The sequence below is a fragment of the Hylobates moloch genome, unplaced genomic scaffold (assembly GCF_009828535.3).
Source record: "Hylobates moloch isolate HMO894 unplaced genomic scaffold, HMol_V3 SCAFFOLD_22, whole genome shotgun sequence".
NCBI lineage: Eukaryota > Metazoa > Chordata > Mammalia > Primates > Hylobatidae > Hylobates > Hylobates moloch.
Genome location: NW_026652297.1, coordinates 8657534 through 8677158, shown reverse-complemented (window position 1 = coordinate 8677158; position 19625 = coordinate 8657534). Strand labels below are relative to the sequence as shown.

The 19625-nt window shown below is 41.5% G+C and overlaps 1 protein-coding gene across 3 annotated transcripts in view; it reads left to right on the top strand.

The window, feature by feature from the left end:
- Positions 1 to 18499, top strand: part of ATP1B3 (ATPase Na+/K+ transporting subunit beta 3) — a 51769-nt gene extending 33270 nt beyond the window's left edge. For 2 of the 3 annotated variants that reach the window (XM_032143390.2, XM_032143388.2), the window contains 4 exons: positions 5368 to 5552; positions 7694 to 7744; positions 13762 to 13848; positions 17838 to 18499. In XM_032143390.2, the coding sequence (XP_031999281.1) occupies positions 5368 to 5552; positions 7694 to 7744; positions 13762 to 13848; positions 17838 to 18008 (494 nt within the window). In that variant the 3' untranslated portion in view covers positions 18009 to 18499. Of the gene's footprint in view, positions 1 to 5367; positions 5553 to 7693; positions 7745 to 8287; positions 8308 to 13761; positions 13849 to 17837 lie in introns of all 3 variants that reach the window. The other variant, XR_004246147.2, reaches the window with a different exon arrangement.
- The last annotated feature ends 1126 nt before the right edge of the window (positions 18500 to 19625 follow it).

Here is a 19625-nt window from a genome sequence, read left to right as displayed (position 1 = left end):
GCCATCCTAGCCCAGTTTTTCCTCCTGTTTTGCTTGGCCCAGCCATTTATGTGAATGGTGTTAACAGTCACATGAGTAATCATCAAATGTCCTGGCCTGCTGGCTCATGATCAGCTCATCTCTTCCTCGGCCACACACACCTGCAACTGCTCCCTAGAACATTACTTTATCTCATCTCCCACCCCGTCTTCCCTTTTATGTAGCTTAATTCCATGATTGTTACTTCATTTTTACTTTTACTGGTGCTCTAAAATCCCAGACCTCTCAGTCTTCATGTCACACCCTGTGGCAGAACCCCACTCCTGGATAAAGCCATATCTCATCCTTCTGTGCCCCTGCCCCTGAGCAGATACTGAGCAGGACTAATTAGCACTGTGAGTACTTGAGCACCTCCCTCAAATGGACTTGCTTAACTGCCTGGTAATCCTATGGAATCTGGATAATTCTCTGAAGGGATTATTTCCGACTTTCACTCAAGCCTCTAACCCCTTACCTTTTTCCTTACAACTCGCTGTCTTCATATAACCTGATTTCTTGCTTCAAGAGATAATAGAAGAACTCAGATGGGAGCTCCTCCAGTTTCTCCATTACCAGTAAAACAAATCTACAGTGGCAGCCATTTTGTCTGTCACATTCCTCCTGCTCTGATCGGGGGCTGCCCTTCCTCTCACCTGAGGCCACCTGTATCACTCCTGCTTTGGATCTCATCCTCTCTCAGTGTCTCAGAAACATACTATGTACTCTCTCTTCTTGTGTGTATTTAGCCTTTCTGTCTGTATTGGATCCTTCCTGTCAACTTGAAAAAATCTTCAACTCTCTCCTATCTTAAACCAAAAGCTGCTTCTGATCCCACATTATCTACTAGCTGTCTTCCTAAGTCTCTTTTCCATGACAGTTAAATATGTACTAACTATTTAAAAAAGACTTTTGTGAAAGTATTATCCATGGTTTAATAGCTTTAAAAGGTCTGCAATGAAGTGTTCCCTGCCCTCCTCCCTTCCAGCAGAAGTCCTATTAATTTATTGACATATTTTTTGAGGGCCTGCTTTGTGGCAGGCACTCATTTGGGTTCCAGCAATGAACAGAAGAAAAATTCCTGTCTTTCTGGAGCTTAGTCTCGTGGCGAATTAGAAGATAGTATGTCCTGAGGGGGAAAATAAAGCAGAAAAAGGAGATAGGGTATGTTGGGAAGGATTGTGGTTTTTACATGCAGAGTGGTCTAGGAAAGCCTTATTGAAAGGGAACCTTGAGGGAAGAGCTGAAGGAGTTGAAAGAACTAGCCATGGAAATCTCCAGCAGAGGAAGCAGTAGGTGCAAAGGCCCTGAGGCTTATGGTGCTGATGTGTTGAAGATTCATCAAGGAAGCGAGAGGGGCTGAATGGAGTGAGCCAGGGGAGAGTAGTAGGGGACTGAGGTTAGGGAGTTAAAGGAGGTCCAGACTGTAGGTCCTTAGAACCCATTGTTAAGTTCTTTGGCTTTTACAGTGACCACGATGGGGGATTTTAAGCAGTGAATAATAACATGATCTAATTCGAATTTTTAAAGGGTCCTGCAGGCTGCTCTTTGAAACTAGACTAGAAGGGGGGAATTGGGGAAGCTAGTTAGGCTATTACAGTAATCTAGGTAAGTGGAGATGGTGGCTTGGCAAGGGAGAGAGCAATGGAGGTTGTGAAAAATAGTCTGATTCTGAACACATTTCTTTTTTCTTTCTTTCCTTTGTCTATTTGTCTGAGATGGGATCTCTCTCTGTCACCCAGTGGCATAATCACAGCTCACTGTAGCCTCAGTCTCCTGGGCTCAAGTGATCCTCCTGCCTCAGCCTCTTGAGTAGTTAGGACTACAGGCTCACATCATCACGCCTGGCTAATTTTGTAATTTTTTGTAGAGCTAAGGTCTTGCTATGTTGCCCAGGCTGGTCTTGAACTCTTGGCCTCAAGTGATCCACCCGCCTCGGCCTCCCAAAGTGCTGGGATTACAGGCGTGAGCTACTGCGTCTGGCCTTTGGATGTGTTTTTGTTAGGGAATAACTTCATGCTTCTGAACTTTTTCTTATGGTGTTTTTCTTCCATATCTATAAATATTACACTTTTCCTGTTGGTTCTTGACTTTTTACTTTTATACGTTATCACTTTTCTTTATTAATTATTATTTATCACTTTTATACATTTTCTTAGTTCACATGTCTCAGACCTTCCCCCCTTTCTCAACTCAATAATAATTGATTACTATTTTTAGTTTCATTATTGGTTGCCTTTTTATACTTGGTCTTTATATCTTTTTCTATCATCTATAGATACTCTCTTCTGACTTCTTTATTTGTAAACTATCATTTGAGGTATTTTCTTGAGTCTCTTTTTTCTGGAAAACTCCTTCCTGGAGCCCTTTCCCTCCTGCTGCACTCTGTACTATTTCTACATCAGCCTTTTACTCCCAGCTGTCCTTTGGGGAACCTCCTTTTACCACTTGCTTTAGTTGGACCCACTGTTTCTTGGCTCTTGCCCTGCCCCCCCCCTTTTTAAATTATTTTTATTTTTTCTCTTAATTGACTCCTTAGTTTTGATGGAGTACATTCTCAAGTAATTTTATAAGAAAAGACACCTGAAATGTACATTTGAACCCTTTTATTTCTGAAAATGGCTTATTTCTGCCTTTATATTTGCTAGTTTACCTCCATATAGAACTCAGTTCTTTGTAATTTCCCTTTTTTCTTCTCTGAAAGTTTTTCATTTTCTTTTTCAATTTTCTTTATCTGAGTTCTAAAATTTCTATCTGGATTTCTGTCTGTAAAGTATTTTGCTGAGACTTGATTGCAGGTCTTTCAGGATGAAGACTTAAGTTCTTCAGTTCAGGGGAATTATCCTGTTACCACTTTGATAATTTCCTCAACTCAGTTTTCTGGTTTTCTCTTTCTAGAACTATTCTGTTTGTTGTGTCATAGACCTCTTGTTTTTCTCTTATTTTCTGGGGGCTTTACTTTAATTTTCAACTCCTTTTTGGTTTTTAAAATGTTCAGCTGCTGTCTATCCTTATGTGCTCCTTTTTCATGTTTGAAAGATACTATAATATATCTGGTTAAAAAATAATGTCTTCTCTATTTTTTTTCCTGCAGATACTAATTGGACTTAAAAAGTTTTATTTTCTTCCAATTATCTCTTTCCTTTAGGGTCATTCATTCCTCTTGTTATCTTGGTCTTTTTTTTTTTTTCCTTCATTGAGACAGTCTTACTCTGTTACCCAGGCTGGAGTACAATAGCTTGTTCTCAGCTCACTGCAACCTCCACCTCCTGGGTTCAAGCAACCCTCATGCCTCAGCCTTCCAAGCAGCTAGGATTACAGGCTTGCGCCACCACACCTGGCTAATTTTTGTATTTTTAGTAGAGACAAGGTTTCACCATGTTGGCCGGGCTGGCCTCGAACTCCTGGCCTCGAGTAATCTGCCCATCTCAGCCTCCCAAAGTGCTGGGATTTCAGGCATGAGCCACTGCGCTCGGCCTTTGGTCTTTCTTATTTTAGGCTTTCTTCAGATGCATAGGGCTCCTTGGTTACTCTGGGGTCAGTGACCTTTCTGTGTTCCCATCATGCCTTCTGCATAATCTTACTGGTCATCATACAGTTCCTTACACTTAATAGTATGGAAGTGGAAGTCAGCATAATAAGAAAGGTCACTGATGAACTGACCTATACCAACAGAGTCTATGCAGTAGAAGCCCTTGGGGAAACTGGTGAAGGACTTACTTTTTTTGCAGAGTGTTGGATGTCATGATGCTGTTTTGTTATAAAGTTTATCTCTACCCCCACAAAATACCTAATCATTCTTTGCTTTTAAATGAGTACATAGTCCCACAGTAACCTAGTTTCTGATAAGGTGAAACCAAACATTTTGACAGTGATTTTTTTTTTCCCCAAGATAAAGACTTTACACTTCCTTTTTGAGGCATACTCTTTGAAATTTGGTTATTTATTTATTTATTTATTTATTTATTTATTTATTTTTTGAAATGGAGTCTCACTCTGTCACCCAGGCTGGAGTGCAGCGGTGCGATCCTGGCTCACTGCAACCTCCGCCCTCTGAGTTCAAGCGATTCTCCTGCCTCAGCCTCCCGAGTAGCTGGGATTACAGGCGCCTGCCACCGCCCCCAGCTAATTTTTTTGTGTATTTTTAGTAGAGTCAGGGTTTCACCATCTTGGCCAGGCTGGTCTTGAACTCCTCATCTCGTGATCCACCCACCTCGGCCTCCCAAAGTGCTGGGATTACAGGCATGAGCCACTGCGCCCAGCCTGGTTCTTACTTTCATTGAATTCAGTACCTTTTTCTGGTACCAGTTGCACCCACACACCAATAGTTCTTACTGAGGCACTGTTATATCATATGTTAATTTTGTATTAGTAAGCATTGTCCACTAGATTAAGCTAATTGAGGGCAGGGGTCACATCAGGCTAGCTCACTTTGTGCCTCTTGGGCTAAACACTGCCAAGTACGGAGCAGAATTGTATTGTCTGTTGCATATTTCTCCTCCCTCTTCCCTCCCATTGCCAAGTTCTAACCATTTTACTCCTTTATCACTGTAAACTCCATCTCTGCTAAAAACCCCCTTGTATGAACTAGTCTCTCACCTGGGCTGCTTTAATAGTCTCCTAACTTGTTTTCCAGATCCTTTGTTTTTCTCTTCTGGACTGACCCTACAGAAAAGTCAGAGTTAATTTCCTAAGTATGTTCATACTATTCACTTGCCCTGGTTTAAAACATTTTAGTGGATTGTTAATTGATGTTTGGCAAAACACCCACCCACACCCCTTAAAATTCTTTAACATAGTTTAGAAGACTATATGGTCTGGCTTCCACCTTCCTTCATTGGAAGTGCTTCTCCTAGCTTCATTAACTCCCACATACCCTTCTGCATTCAGTTCAGTTGCTTTTTTTTTTTTTTAGTGTAGGTTGTCATAACACTATATCTTCATACCTCTGCAATTCTGATTTTATACTTACTTAATGTCTCTCTTCCCCACAAAACCGTAAGCTCCATGAGGGCAGCAGCAGTGCCTTTTTACATCCTCTCCATTGTGTCACCAAGCATGCAGAAGGCATTCAGATAATGCTTTGGCCGTGGCTGGTACCGCCACCTAATGGTGACAGAAGAGATGGATCTATAATCCAGTTTGTATGATTATTGAAATGCAGTAACTTTAGAGCACTAGTTAGCTGTTAAAAGGTAAAGGGGCAAACTTAACATTCTTTCCCTAAAGTTATCTGGTAATTGACATTGCTGTTTTTGTGTTTGAAGAACATTTTCCAAAGTTTAATATATTCCTGGTTGTTTTTAATACCTTTTTTGGCTGATCTAGCACACATGTATGTTTCCTTTTTAGCATATACTTTAGAAGAACAGAAGAACCTCACAGTCTGTCCTGATGGAGCACTTTTTGAACAGAAGGGTCCAGTTTATGTTGCATGTCAGTTTCCTATTTCGTTACTTCAAGCATGCAGTGGTATGAATGATCCTGATTTTGGCTATTCTCAAGGAAACCCTTGTATTCTTGTGAAAATGAACAGAGTACGTACATATTTTATCTCTGCTGCTGCTTTTTTCTAATATTCTCTTTTAAGGAGGCAACTATTTTTAGGTTGTTTGGGTTGGGTTAACGCCTTCCTTATTAAAAGTTATCATTTGGGGGGTAGCTTGCTTTACAGGCTAGCAGTAATGTTTATTGATCACTGGAAGAAAGTTTATATGGCAAAAACAAAAAAAGGAGGTTCATAGATTAATCATGCAGTAAGGAGTTAAAGTAACGTAAACTTTTCTTCTTTGGAAATACCTATATGCATTTCAGCACAGATTAATGCTCCAAGGGGCAAATGTTCTCCTTGTCATAACCAAAGCAGAGACTTGTTAGGGTGCAGTGCTCATCTGTGAATCCTGTGTTGTAAAATAATTTAAAATTCCACAGACTCCAAACTTATTTAACTTTTTCGAAATAGTAGCAAAGCATAGTTTTATAGTATCAGTATATGTATATGTAATTAAATAACGGAAATACAAATAAAACCCCATTCTAACGAGTTCAGTGGGATGTTGCAGTTGTATCCAAAGTAGCAGCATTTTGCTGTTTTACAGAAGGGTGCCTAAATTGTATAGTAATGAGCAAAGGAAGAAGCTAATGTTCTCTGTCTGACAGGAATAATGAATTAGGGTCATTGTGCAAAGGAAGATGATACGGCTTTTCTTGAGTCATGAAGTGATCCCTAGCCCCCGTGCCTTGCTGCTCTGTAAATGTACTTCAGAGTTGTGTTCTGATGTACTTACTCTTTTGAGGCCTGTAAGGTCTCCCTTGAAGAGTGAAGTCTTTCCTGGTCATTTAAAACCATGATGCAGACTTCTCAAAATCAGGAGTTTATAAATCACTGAAGTCATCATTGGTGAGCAAATTGCCACCATCCCTAATAAAAGTAAAATTTGGATCTTTTGAAGTTGACACTGCTAAATAAGGAGCTTCCCTATAGGGAGAACCAGCTAGGCCCTGAGGTGCCCAGACTGACACCCCTCCAACCTCTGCTTCATCCCTTTGGGAGGCCTTGGACAACTGACAGCTTCCAGATTGTCCCATAGCATTCTAGGTGCTCAGTAAATGGTTAGTGGGATGTTTCAACCAGACTTCATTCAGAATTAAGAATTGAAGTTAACAAAGTAAGCTGAAAGTAATGTGAAACTAGATGATCTAGTTTATAAAATGAATTAAGTTTGTTTTAACAGAGATGCCTTTTTTAATCCCAGTCTACTAGAAGTATCCTCACGACATCTAGATTGCTGAACATTTGTTCCCAGTAGAAAGCCAGGGGAGGATCAACCTTCTGGGTTTGTTTTCTTTCTCAAAATGGTCTCCTTGAATGATAATGGTCTGAGACCATGCTTGCTGATGACTCAGGGCATGGCTTTGTCAGGAGGACAGCATCAGACACACAGGAATTAGTGATGAGATGAGCTTACGTAGTGTAGCAGGAGATTTCATATCAGTGTAGTTCCCAGTTAGGGCGCAACAATACTTGTCTTTTGAGAGGAATATTTAGATTTTACGTGCATTCACATGGAAACTGCATATAACTTCAGAATGCCAAAAAATTACCTCACAAAATGTATAAATATGTTAGGATTCAGTTCTGTCAGCTACATACATGAAAGGAGTCTTAAAATAGGGCTCTCCCAATGCGTGCCTTTTGGGGAGCAGATGGGTTGTGAGATACAGTGAGGCTCAGTGGGGCCCTCATGGAAACACGGAGAGTGTGACCTAATATAGTTTCGTGAAGAACAGTTAATTATTATGCTTCTGCAGTTCTTATTATATACATTAAATTATTTGTTCATATAAATATTAATAATTAGATTTAAGGGTTTCTGTCTGTTTCATATTTTAAGAGTAGCAAAGGGTACTTTTGTTTCAGTTCTTTGGTAACTTATTTATTTTCTAAATTGCCCCAGTACAGTAATAAGATATCTGATTGCTGAAGTTATTTTATTTAAAAGTTCATTTTAATACCCTCAAATAAGATTAAAGTAAAAGGCAGATGTAACTCACTGGGTTAATATACAGAGTTGGTGTGAATCTCAAAGTCTTCATCCCTTGTTCCCAGCAACGGAGGGAGGAAGTTCCATTGCATACTTACGTGAAGTTTAAATTTATCACTATTTCTTAACCTTAGATAATTGGATTAAAGCCTGAAGGAGTGCCAAGGATAGATTGTGTTTCGAAGGTTAGTATTCAAAAAGTAACTCCTGTTAAATCTTTGATGTTTCTTAAAATACTTTAAAAGTCTAATGATTTAGTCATCTTTTTTTCTTCCCTGTCACATTTTAAAGTCCTTTGTAGTGCCTTAGAATAAAATTCCACCAACCTTTTTGAGAGTAGTCTTTCTCTTCCTTAATGATAATTCAGAAAGACATTTTCCATGTGTATTTAATTTTGCACACATTGCCTTTATTTTCACATATACCGTATTTCATCAATTCTAAGATTCACTTACTTTCTGCCAGCTCAGTAACACTGAAATTGGGATTACCCTTATAATTGATGGTGTCTTAATACTGTATCATGACATTTTTCTCTTTCTTAATAGTTAGTTGGCGTGCTAGTCATCAGTGCTATCTGAGATTTGATGAAATATGGTGCATTTTCCTTAAGGTAGAAGCATTATTTATCTCCCCTATCCCTACTTAATTTTTTTTTCCAGAGTACTGTGCAGTTTTCATCTCATAACTTTCTTTTGTTTTCTCTCCATGCTGCAAATGCCACTAAGACAAATAATGTAAAAGATGGGTAAGAGTTCTGAGGAGACATTAAGTTCTAAATTGATCATTGTGCTGAATATTAACATTTCAACTCTGATTGTATGGCAGAAATATTTTACTTAAAATGTTACATTGAAATCACTTTTAAAGTTGTGAAAAAAAATTCTTTTCACTGTTAATGGACTTTCTTATTTGGGCAGAAACTTCTTGCTCAGTGGTCCTCAAAGTTGATCACTCATCAGAATCACGTTGGCTCGTTGGGTTCCGTTCCCGGTGTTTCTGACTCAGTAGGTCTGAGATAGGGCCCAAAATCTGCATTTTTTTCCTTTTTTTTTTTTTTCTTTTAGACGGAGTCTCGCTCTGTCGCCCGGGCTGGAGTGCAGCGGCGCCATCTTGGCTCACTGCAAGCTCCGCCTTCCGGGTTCACGCCATTCTCCTGCCTCAGCCTCCTGAGGAGCTAGGACTACAGGCGCCCGCCACAGCGCCCGGCTAATTTTTTTTTTTTGGTAGAGACGGGGTTTCGCCATGTTAGCCAGGATGGTCTCTATCTCCTGACCTCGTGATCCGCCTGCCTCGGCCTCCCAAAGTGCTGGAATTACAGGCGTGAGTCACCGCGCCCGGCCCAAAATTTGCATTTCTCACTGAAGTTTCCAGGTGATGCTAATGCTGCTGGTCTGAGGCCCACATTTTGAGAACTCCCGATTTGGAGTGTCCCTATTAATTTTTTAAGAGTATTTATTCACTATTTAGAGTAGCATAAAAAGCCAGGAAGTTTATGGTTTCTCATCTGGGTTGAAATTATATGTGTGTGATCACTGGCAATTCACTTTACCTCCTTGTGCCGCAGACAGCTGAATGGGAAACTTGTACAAAAAAGCCAGAGTCAGCTGGGTGCGGTGGCTCACGCCTGTAATCCTGGCACTTTGGGAGGCTGAGGCAGGCGGATCACGAAGTAAAGAGATCGAGACCATCCTGGCCAACATGGTGAAACCTCATCTCTACTAAAATACAAAAAATTAGCTGGGCATGGTGGTGCGCGCCTGTAGTCCCAGCTACTCTGGAGACAGAGGCAAAGGAATCACTTGAACCTGGGAGGTGGAGGTTGCAGTGAGCCGAGATCACACTTCTGCACTCCAGCCTGTTGACAGAGCAAGACTCCGTCACACACACAAAAAAAGCCAGAATCTCACTTAAAACCAGATACTACATCTAAGCTTTTCTTTTCTTTTCTTTTCTTTTTTTGAGATGGAGTCTTGCTCTGTCGCCCGGGCTGGAGTGCAGTGGCGTGATCTCAGCTCACTGCAAGCTCTGCCTCCTGGATTCACACCATTCTCCTGCCTCAGCCTCCCGAGTAACTGGGACTACAGGCACCCGCCACCACACTTGGCTAATTTTTTGTATTTTTTAGTAGATGTGGGGTTTCACTGTGTTAGCCAGGGTGGTCTCGATCTCCTGACCTCGTGATCTGCCCGCCTCGGCCTCCCAAGGTGCTGGGATTACAGGTGTGAGCCACCACGCCCAGCTGAGCTTTTCTTGATAAATTCTTTTAAAAATCTAGTGGGCAGCATATACTATTGTCAGCTCTCAAGTCAGAACATTATAGCCTACAAGATACATTTAGAAAAAATGTTGGGTAACCCTTTATGATCCTCAGGGCTTGTTCACAAAGCTTTCTGGTAGAAAGTTCTTGGGGCTTGGATGCTAGGCTTCAGCTGGGTAGAAGTGCTAATTTCATGACAGTGCGCCTGTATACAGGAGCCTGTGAGCAGGCTGCATAGATAAGCTTGGATGGAGTGCTGGGTCTACAAAGCCAATACCACCTAAAGGGAAAACACATTCAAGCCAGAAGCGCAAAAGCTTTAAATTGTGTAAACCTTTGGTCAGTATAAACAATTCCATATACCTCTTCCTTTTTTTTTTTTTGAGATGGAGTCTCTCTCTGTTGCCCAGGCTGGAGTGCAATGGCGTGATCTCGGCTCACTGCAACCTTTGCCTCCCGAGTTCAAGCAATTCTCCTGCCTCAGCCTCCCGAGTAGCTGGGACTACAGGCACGCGCTATCACGCCCGGCTAATTTTTTGTATTTTAGTAGAGATGGGGTTTTACCATGTTGGCCAGGATGGTCTCGATCTCCTGACCTCGTGATTCGTCTGCCTCGGCCTCCCAAAGTACTGGGGTAACAGGCGTGAGCCACTGCACTCGGCCCCCTTAAGGTTTTAAATGCATTTTTCTTCTTGTTTATCTATTATGTATCCTTCACTTCTAGAATAGTTGGGGGAAATGTTAATGAAAAATCCAGATTTAATGATTCGGATTTCAGTTAGCTTTCCCTTTTGCTTTGGAGAGATGTGTGTAAAGTACATAAAATAATCAAAGCAGGTGGGTTTTTAATTTTGTTTATTTAGTTGTGGATTTTTTATTTGTTTTTAGAAAAACACAAAAGTGGAAGAAATGTTTGTAAAATTTGGCATTTATTCCCTATTCTAGTCACAAGTAGTAAACCAGTTAGAACCCATAAATTTTAGAAGTGTGGCTCTCCAGAACAGATGGAAGCATTTACTACGTATCATAATTGCAATTTTCTATTAGATTTGTCTATATCAAGCGTTCTTTAAATTCTTTAGTTCTTTTATGTAATATATATGTCTTTTATTTTGTCTTGTATTGATTTTGTTCTGCCTTGATTGTTTTTATACAGGTTAGAGTACTGAAAATACAAACACTGAACATACCCTTGGAGGTGCTTTTTCTTTTTTCTCTCTCTCTCCATAGAGACAGGGTGTCGCCATGTTGCCAGGCTGGTCTTAAACTCCTGGCCTCAAGCGATCCACCCGCCTCTGCCTTTGAAAATGCTGGAATTACAGGTGTGAACCACCACAGATGGCCAAGGTGGCCTTTTATATTATCAACTTAAAAGATGATCCCTGCAAAAGATGTAATTTTCATATTTGTCGTTTTTTTCTCAGTGTTTTATTTTCTTACGAAAATGAATCATATTAAGAAAATCAAAAATGGGAAGAAACAAAATGCATTAATTTTTAAACTCCATTTTGTTTCAGTGGAACTTAGTGACCATCAGTAGGTTCTTAGAGTTAGTTGCTCATAGGTTACAATATGATGCAATTGCTGGGCACAGTGGCTTACACCTGTAATCCCAGCACTTTGGGAGGCCAAGGTAGGCAGATCACCGGAGGTCAGGAATTCGAGACCAGCCTGCCCAACATGGTGAAACCCCGTCTCTACTAAAAATAAAAAAGTGAGCCTGACGTGGTAGCATGTGCCTGTAATCCCAGCTACTCGGGAGGCTTAGGCAGGAGAATCGCTTGTACCCGGGAGGCAGAGGTTGTAGTAAGCCATGATCGCGCCACTCCACTCCATTCTAGGCAACAGAGCAACTCCATCGCAAAAAGAAAAAAAAATATATGCTATTCCTATACTTAGAAAATTATGACATATATGCTTCACCCTGAGTATCTCATTATTATTCAGATACTCATTTTAATATTTTACAATTTCTAAATGTTTATTTTCACAGAAGGTATAAATTAAAAGATTAAGAAAAATCCTGCCAAGATCACAGTTTAGGCACACACTGAGAGAGCAGTTGAGCGTCTGCCACACCTGTGTGAGCACCTGGCCTTAACTCTGAGCCCCAGTGCCCTGCTCTGTAATTGATGCTGCTCACTAAGGCTTGTTAGGCCTAAAGGAGGGAAGTGTAAGCTAAGTTGGTATCTGGTGGGAAACCCACTCTGGGTTGAGTGTGGTGGCTCACGCCTGTAATCCCAGGACTTTGGGAGGCCGAGGCAGGTGGATCACTTGAGGTAAGGAGTTTGAAACCAGCCTGGCCAACATGACAAAACCCCATCTCTACTAAAGATACAAAAATTAGTCCTGCATGGTGGCGCACACTTGTAATCCCAGCTATTCAGGAGGCTGAGGCAGGAGAATCACTTGAACCTGGGAGGAGGAGGCTGCAGTGAGCCGAGATCGGGCCATTGCACTCCAGCCTAGGCAACAGAGTGAGACTCTGTCTCAAAAAAAAAAAAAAGAAAAGAAAAAAGAAACACACTCCAAGATACTCAGTAAACTGTTTCTCAAAGAAAATCCTTTTTTTCATTTTGCGGAAATCTGTTCTGTGAATGAAGGTCATATATTAAGGTAAAATAGGTTCAACAAAAGCAATTAATGCAGAAAAGCACTGATATCAAAGTGACTAGTTTTTCTCTAATATAAAATGTTATCTTTGATTTTAAGCTTATTTTTTAAGTTAAAGAGTACAAATGTAGGGTAGAGTTTGAGTAGTGACTGAAAATGGCTTTTGCGATTTCTCCTAGCATTGTTACTTCCTACCCTTTCCACATGTTCTTCATCTGGATCATTAGAGCTTGTCTGGTGGGTGGGGTGCATCATCACTCTGTCCTTTGTGCTGTCTGGCCAGTGCCTTTCATCTGTTTCTCACCCCACCCCACAGCCATAGGCTGCTTCATAATGAAACGAAATGAGCAGAATCTAGAGCTCCTTAGAGTGGATTCTTAGTTTTGCTTTATGCTGTTTCATGTGTGCTTTCAACCCTGTCTCAAAAAAATTTTTAATATATATATAAAATTCAAGTATTTAGTAATGTTTTATTTTAACTAGTGTTCCGTAAACCCAGCACTGATTTTAATCAGTCTGTGTTACAAAGTTACACTCATTAGAATTAGGCCCATTTGGAAAGTGTTACATGCGAATTTTCATAAATTGCTTATTTATCATGAATAATACTAGAAATAACTAATAGCATGAATTAATTGGATTATAGGTGATGCTTGATTTGTATGTTGGTAAACATGGAATTCTAGTAGACAAGTAATACTTAATGATTTATATATGCTCATAAATTTATTCCTGATAAATACAGTATTTAAATTTGTCGAGGAGAGTTTTGCTTGGAGTACCTTAAATTTTCCCTCATGCTTCCCCTCTGGTTGCAGTTGTGGTTATTAATCACATGACACTGACACCTGCTGTCTCCCAGGCCTGAGTGCTGCATTCTAGGTTGGCACCTTGTGGTGGCCGTTGCTTTCCAGTCTGGAAGCACAGCATTTTATTCATTTCAGGAAAACATCGGTCCTAAACCTGCTCGTGCATTCCTGCTGTTAGTAGGTAGAAAGGCTAGCATTTGGTATTTGGAGGGCAGATAAGATTTTACAGGAGTACATGAGTGGAACTGGCTATAATTAAGAAGGGACGCTCGTGAAAGAGAGTATAGAGTGTATCTGGAAGTGTAAGTATCAGGATAGTTCATGTGGAAGGGTTTAGTTAGATAATATTTGCAGTCAAGATGAGCAAGCTTCTCAGAAATACACTTGTAATGATAATATAGTTGGAGCAGCATTGTAATTTCTGCAAACTGCTCGTGATTGATATTCCTTTAATTATAAACATAGTTTTTACAAATTCTTTTTGTGACCTAAAGAGGATTTCTTTTGTTTTCAACTTTAGAATGAAGATATACCAAATGTAGCAGTTTATCCTCATAATGGAATGATAGACTTAAAATATTTCCCATATTATGGGAAAAAACTGCATGTAAGTATTGAGAAGTTCTGATGTGGTGATTACTCTTTTGGGAAGCTGGAGCATGTGTTGACATACCACGTACCACTTGTCTGGGGTAGGTAGACGCCAGCCCTGTTTACTTTGTGCATCATCTATTCAGGTTTTGTTTTATTTTAATGGTGATGGTAAATGGAGTTCCCACATCTACAATTCAGAACACAGAACCCAAGAAGATACGTTAAGTTAGATGATTATTTCTAAAATATTATTTTCTTTTTCATTATAGAGGTAGTAGTAGGTGCTTATGTAGAGAAAGTAGAAAAGTACTTAAAAAGAAAATCAAGGCCGGGTGCGGTGGCTTACTCCTGTAATCACAGCACTTTGAGAGGCCAAGGAAGGGCGCATCACCTGAGGTCAGGAGTTCGAGACCAGCCTGGCCGACTTGGCCTCTCTACTAAACCCCCCTCTCTACTAAAAATACAAAAATTATCTAGGCCTGGTGGCGTGCGCCTGTAGTCCCAGCTACTCCGGGAGGCTGAGGCAGGAGAATCGCTTGAACCCAGGAGGTGGAGGTTGCAGTGAGCCAAGATCGTACCACCACACTCCAGACTGGGTGACAGAATGGGATTCTGTTCCCACCACCAAAAAAATAAATAAAAAGAAAAGAAAATCAAGGCCTGGCGCGGTGGCTCACCTGTAATCCCAGCACTTTGGGAGGCCAAGTCGGGCAGATCACGAGGTCAGGAGATCAAGACCATCCTGGCTAACACGGTGAAACCCCGTCTCTACTAAAAATTACAAAAAATGAGCTGGGCGTGGTGGCAGGCGCCTGTAGTCCCAGCTACTTGGAAGGCTGAGGCAGGAGAATGGCATGAACCTGGGGGTCAGAGGTTACAGTGAGCTGAGATCACGCCGCTGCACTCCAGCCTGGGCAACAGAGCGAGACTCCGTCTCAAAAAAGAAAAAAGAAAATCAAAAGCTCATTGCGGCCGGGTGCGGTGGCTCACGCCTGTAATCGCAGTATTTTGGGAGGCCGAGGCGGGCAGATCACCTGAGGTCGGGAGTTCTAGACCAGCCTGACTAGCATGGTGAAACCCCGTCTCTACTGAAAATACAAAAATTAGCTGGGCATAGTGGCGGGTGCGTGTAATCCCAGCTACTCGAGAGGCTGAGGCAGGAGAATCACTTCAACCTGGGAGGCAGAGATTGCGGTGAGCCAAGACTGCACCATTGCACTCCAGCCTGGGTGACAAAGCAAGACTCTAGCTCAAGAAAAAATAAAAAATAGGTTAGTGGACTAATGAGTTATCATAGGAGTGGGACTAGCGGCTTTATAAGAGGAGAAAGAGAGACCTGAGCTAGCAGGTTAGCATGCTCAGCCCCCTGGCCATGTGATGCCTTGCACCACCTTGGGACTCTGTTGAAAGGACCTATCAGCAAAGAAGGCTCTCACCAGTTGCAGCTCCTTGATCTTGGCCTTCTCAGCCTTCATTAACTGTAAGAAATAAATTCCTTTCTTTATCAATTACCCAGTTTCAAGTATTGTGTTATAAGCAACAGAAAACAAAGACAGTAGTACAGTTAACAAGGAAGTTAACATACAGTACTCTTATGAATCTGTTGACTTTGTTGAAAATCCATCAGTTGTTCCAGTAGTATTCTTTATAGTAAAAGACAAGAGTGTTTTCCTGATCCCAGATGTCATACTGTTAACATGTTTAGCAACCTATAATCAGGAATATTTCCTCAGTCTGTTTCATGCCTTTGTACTCTTCAAAAATAAGTACAGGTCTTTGGTGGCTTATTTTATGTTCATTAGTTTGAGTTTGGTGGTTTTTCATGATTAAATATAGGTTGTGCATTTTGGCATGAGTGCCTCAAAAGAAATGTTGAGTTCTCAGAGTGTCAGGAGGGACATGGTATCATTTCATTCCATTAATGGTGATACTACCTTGATTCCTTGGTTAAGGTGGTATCAGCCAGGTTTCTACAATATAAAGTTACTTTTTTTCCTCTGTCATCAATAAGTATCATGTGGGGAGAAAAGAAAAAAGCTCGTTACTGCCTGGTGCGGTGGCTCACACCTATCATCTCAGCACTTTGGGAGACTGAGGCGGGCGGATCACCTGAGGTCGAGAGTTCGAGACCAGCCTAACCAACATGGAGAAACCCTGTCTCTACTAAAAATAAGAATTAGCCGGGCATGGGGGCACATGCCTGTAATCCCAGCTACTTAGGAGGCTGAGGCAGGAGAATCCCTTGAACCTGGGAGGCGGAGGTTGCAGTGAGCCAAGATTGTGCCACTGCACTCCAGCTTGGGGAACAAGAGCAAAACTCCGTCTCAAAAACCAAAAAAAAACAATAAATAACAAGAAATAATAATAAAATCTTTTAAGTTCCATAAAGTAGAAATACATTACAGTCAATACATTGTGATTACAATGCAATAAAACCAAAGATTATTTAAAAGACCCTTCTATATGAGGGGAGGGACAAGTGGAAACAGATGAAAAGGTAAATTAAAATCAAGATTATAGAATATTAAAAAGTAAGGCTGGGACTGGGCACAGTGGCTCATGCCCGTAATCCCAGCACTTTGGGAGGCCGAGGTGGGCAGATCGCGAGGTCAGGAGTTTGAGACCAGCCTGACCAACATGGTGAAACCCTGTCTCTACTAAAAATACAAAAATTAGCTGAGCATGGTGGCACACTCCTGTAATCCTAGCTACCCAGGAGGCTGAGGCAGGAGAATCGCTTGAACCGGGGAGGCAGAGGTTGCAGTGAGCCGAGATTGCACCATTGCACTCCGGCCTGACAACATAGTGCAATGTCTCAAAAAAAAAAAAAAAAAGGCCGGGTGCAGTGGCTCACGCCTGTAATCCCAGCACTTTGGGAAGCTGAGGCAGATGGATCATCTGAGGTCAGGAGTTCAAGACCAGCCTGGCCAACTTTAGTAGCAATGGAAAAGCCCTGTCTCTACTAAAAGTAAAAAAATTAGCTGGGTATGGTGGTGGGCACCCGTGATTGCAGCTACATGGGAGGCTGAGGCAGGAGAATCACTTGAACCTGGGAGGTGGAGGTTGCAACGAGCTGAGATGGTGCAACTGCACTCCAACCTGGGCAACAGACTCCATTTCAAAAAAGAATATTAAAAAATAATGATAAGGGTCGGGTGTGGTGGCTCATGCCTATATTCCCAAGCACTTTGGGAGGCCAAGGCGGATAGATCACGAGGTCAGGAGATCAAGACCATCCTGGCCAACGTGGTGAAATCCCGTCTATTAAAAACACAAAAGTTACCTGGGCATGGTAGCAGGTGCCTGTAATCCCACCTACTTGGGAGGCTGAGGCAGGAGAATCACTTGAACCCGGGAGTCAGAGGTTGCAGTGAGCCGGGATTGTGCCACTGCACTCCAGCCTGGGCAACAGAGCGAGACTGTCTCACACACAAAAAAATAATAATGATAATAGGCTGGGTGTGGTGGCTCACACTGGTAATCCTAGCATTCTGGGAGGACAAGGCAAGAGGATCACTTGAGCTCAGGGGCATGAGCTGTCACACCCAGCCAACATTTTTATCAGTAATTACAGGTATGGACTTACAGCTCCAAAAAAATTAAAAAGAATGCAGAGAACAGAAAATAATAGATCTAAATTTTTTTCTAAATTTACAAGCCACGTGTGGTGGCTCACACCTGTAATCCCAGCACTTTGTGAGGGCGAAGTGGATGGGCCATTTGAAGCCAGGAGTTTGAGACTAGCCTGGGCAGGGAGACCCTGTCTCTACAAAAAAATTTAAAAATTAGTGGGCTGTGGCGGCATATTCCTATAGTCCCAGCTCCTTAGGAAACTGAGGTGGGAGGATTGGTTGAGGCTTCAGTGAGCCATGATTGCACCACTGCACTGCAGCCTGGGCAACAGTCTCAAAAAGAAAATTTACAGAATAAGCCAATTCCTGGTAGAGAAAAGTATAAAGTTTCCATAGAGTTTGAATTAATATATTTTCCTTTTATTGCCAGGTTGGGTATCTACAGCCATTGGTTGCTGTTCAGGTCAGCTTTGCTCCTAACAATACTGGGCAAGAAGTAACAGTTGAGTGCAAGATTGATGGATCAGCCAACCTAAAAAGTCAGGATGATCGTGACAAGTTTTTGGGACGAGTTATGTTCAAAATCACAGCACGTGCATAGTATGAGTAGGATATCTCCACAGAGTAAATGTTGTGTTGTCTGTCTTCATTTCGTATCAGCCGGACCTTCCATTCTAGAATTATGAGATCACCTTGGAGAAAGGTGTGTGGTACATGACACTGGGTTACATCATAACGTGCTTCCAGATCATAGTGTTCAGTGTCCTCTGAAGTAACTGCCTGTTGCCTGTGCTGCCAGTGTACAGTCGCCAGATAGGGACCGGTGAACACCTGATTCCAAACATGTAGGATGGGGGTCTTGTCCTCTTTTTATGTGGTTTAATTGCCAAGTGTCTAAAGCTTAATATGCCGTGCTATGTAAATATTTTATGGATATAACAACTGTCATCTTTTGATGTCAACAGAGTTTTAGGGATAAAATGGTACCCGGCCAACATCAAGTGACTTTATAGCTGCAAGAAATGTGGTATGTGGAGAAGTTCTGTATGTGAGGAAGGAAAAAAAGAAAATAAAAGTGTATTTGAAAAATATTATCTTGGGTTCTTTGTAAAATTTATTTTTTGCATGCTGAATTAGCCTGGATCTTTTTGATTAAGAGCACAAACTTTTTTTTGTAAAACATGTAAAAAAAAAAAAAAAAAGCTGGGATTAATTTTTAGTGTTGGAACTGTCTCTTATTTTAGGCTGTAGATAAAATAGCATTTTTCGGTTAGCCAGTATGACTATGCACCTAATTTTTTATGAGATTAAATTCATAAGACTTAATTTGTACAATAGTTTGTGAAATATCTTGTTACTGCTTTTAGCAGACTGTGGACTGTAATAAAGTATATAAATTGTGAAATATAAAAACTCAGAACTTATTCAAAGCTTCAAAGCAAACAACAGTTTTGTGTAAGCATTCTTTCCCCTCCAGTGTTAGGTGTGTTCTTGGTAGGATTATTCCTCATAATTTGGGCTGCTTGGCTGAGAAAGTTGTGCTTCCCATATGATCTGTGTTGCTTCTTGTTTTTTTCTTAAGGCTATTGTTTATTGTTACGCCTGTAATCCCAACACTTTGGGAGGCCAAGGCGGGCGGATCACAAGGTCAAGAGATCGAGACCATCCTGGCCAACATGGTGGAATCCCGTCTCTACTAAAAATACAAAAATTAGCTGGGCGTAGTGGTGCGTGCCTGTAGTCTCAGCTACTCGGAAGGCTGAGGCAGGAGAATCACTTGAACCCAGGAGGCGGAGGTTGCAGTGAGTTGAGATCACACCACTGCACTCCAGCCTGGTGACAGAGCGAGAGTCCGTCTGAAAAAAAACCAGCAAAGCAGATATTCTTGAGGTTTTCTTTGTGGTGGTGCAAGCCAGAAGGGGTGGGACCCAACCCAGCTGGCTCAAGAATGGCCGTTTGGAGTAAACGTGAGGGCTCTGGGTGGCCTTGCCTGGCCAGATGGGCCTTGGCCTGGCGGCAGCCTCTGCCCTTTAATAGCGGGCACTCAGCCCCACGTGAGAGCTCTACTTGTTCCTCTATCACTAAAATCATAGTGATAAGAGATTTTCACTGAAGGAAATTATTGGAGTAATTACAGCAAACCTTTTCTGGATTTTGATTTTCTTCTTTATGCTATCTCTTAAGAGTGTAAAACAAGGATAAAAGAATGCTATGATGT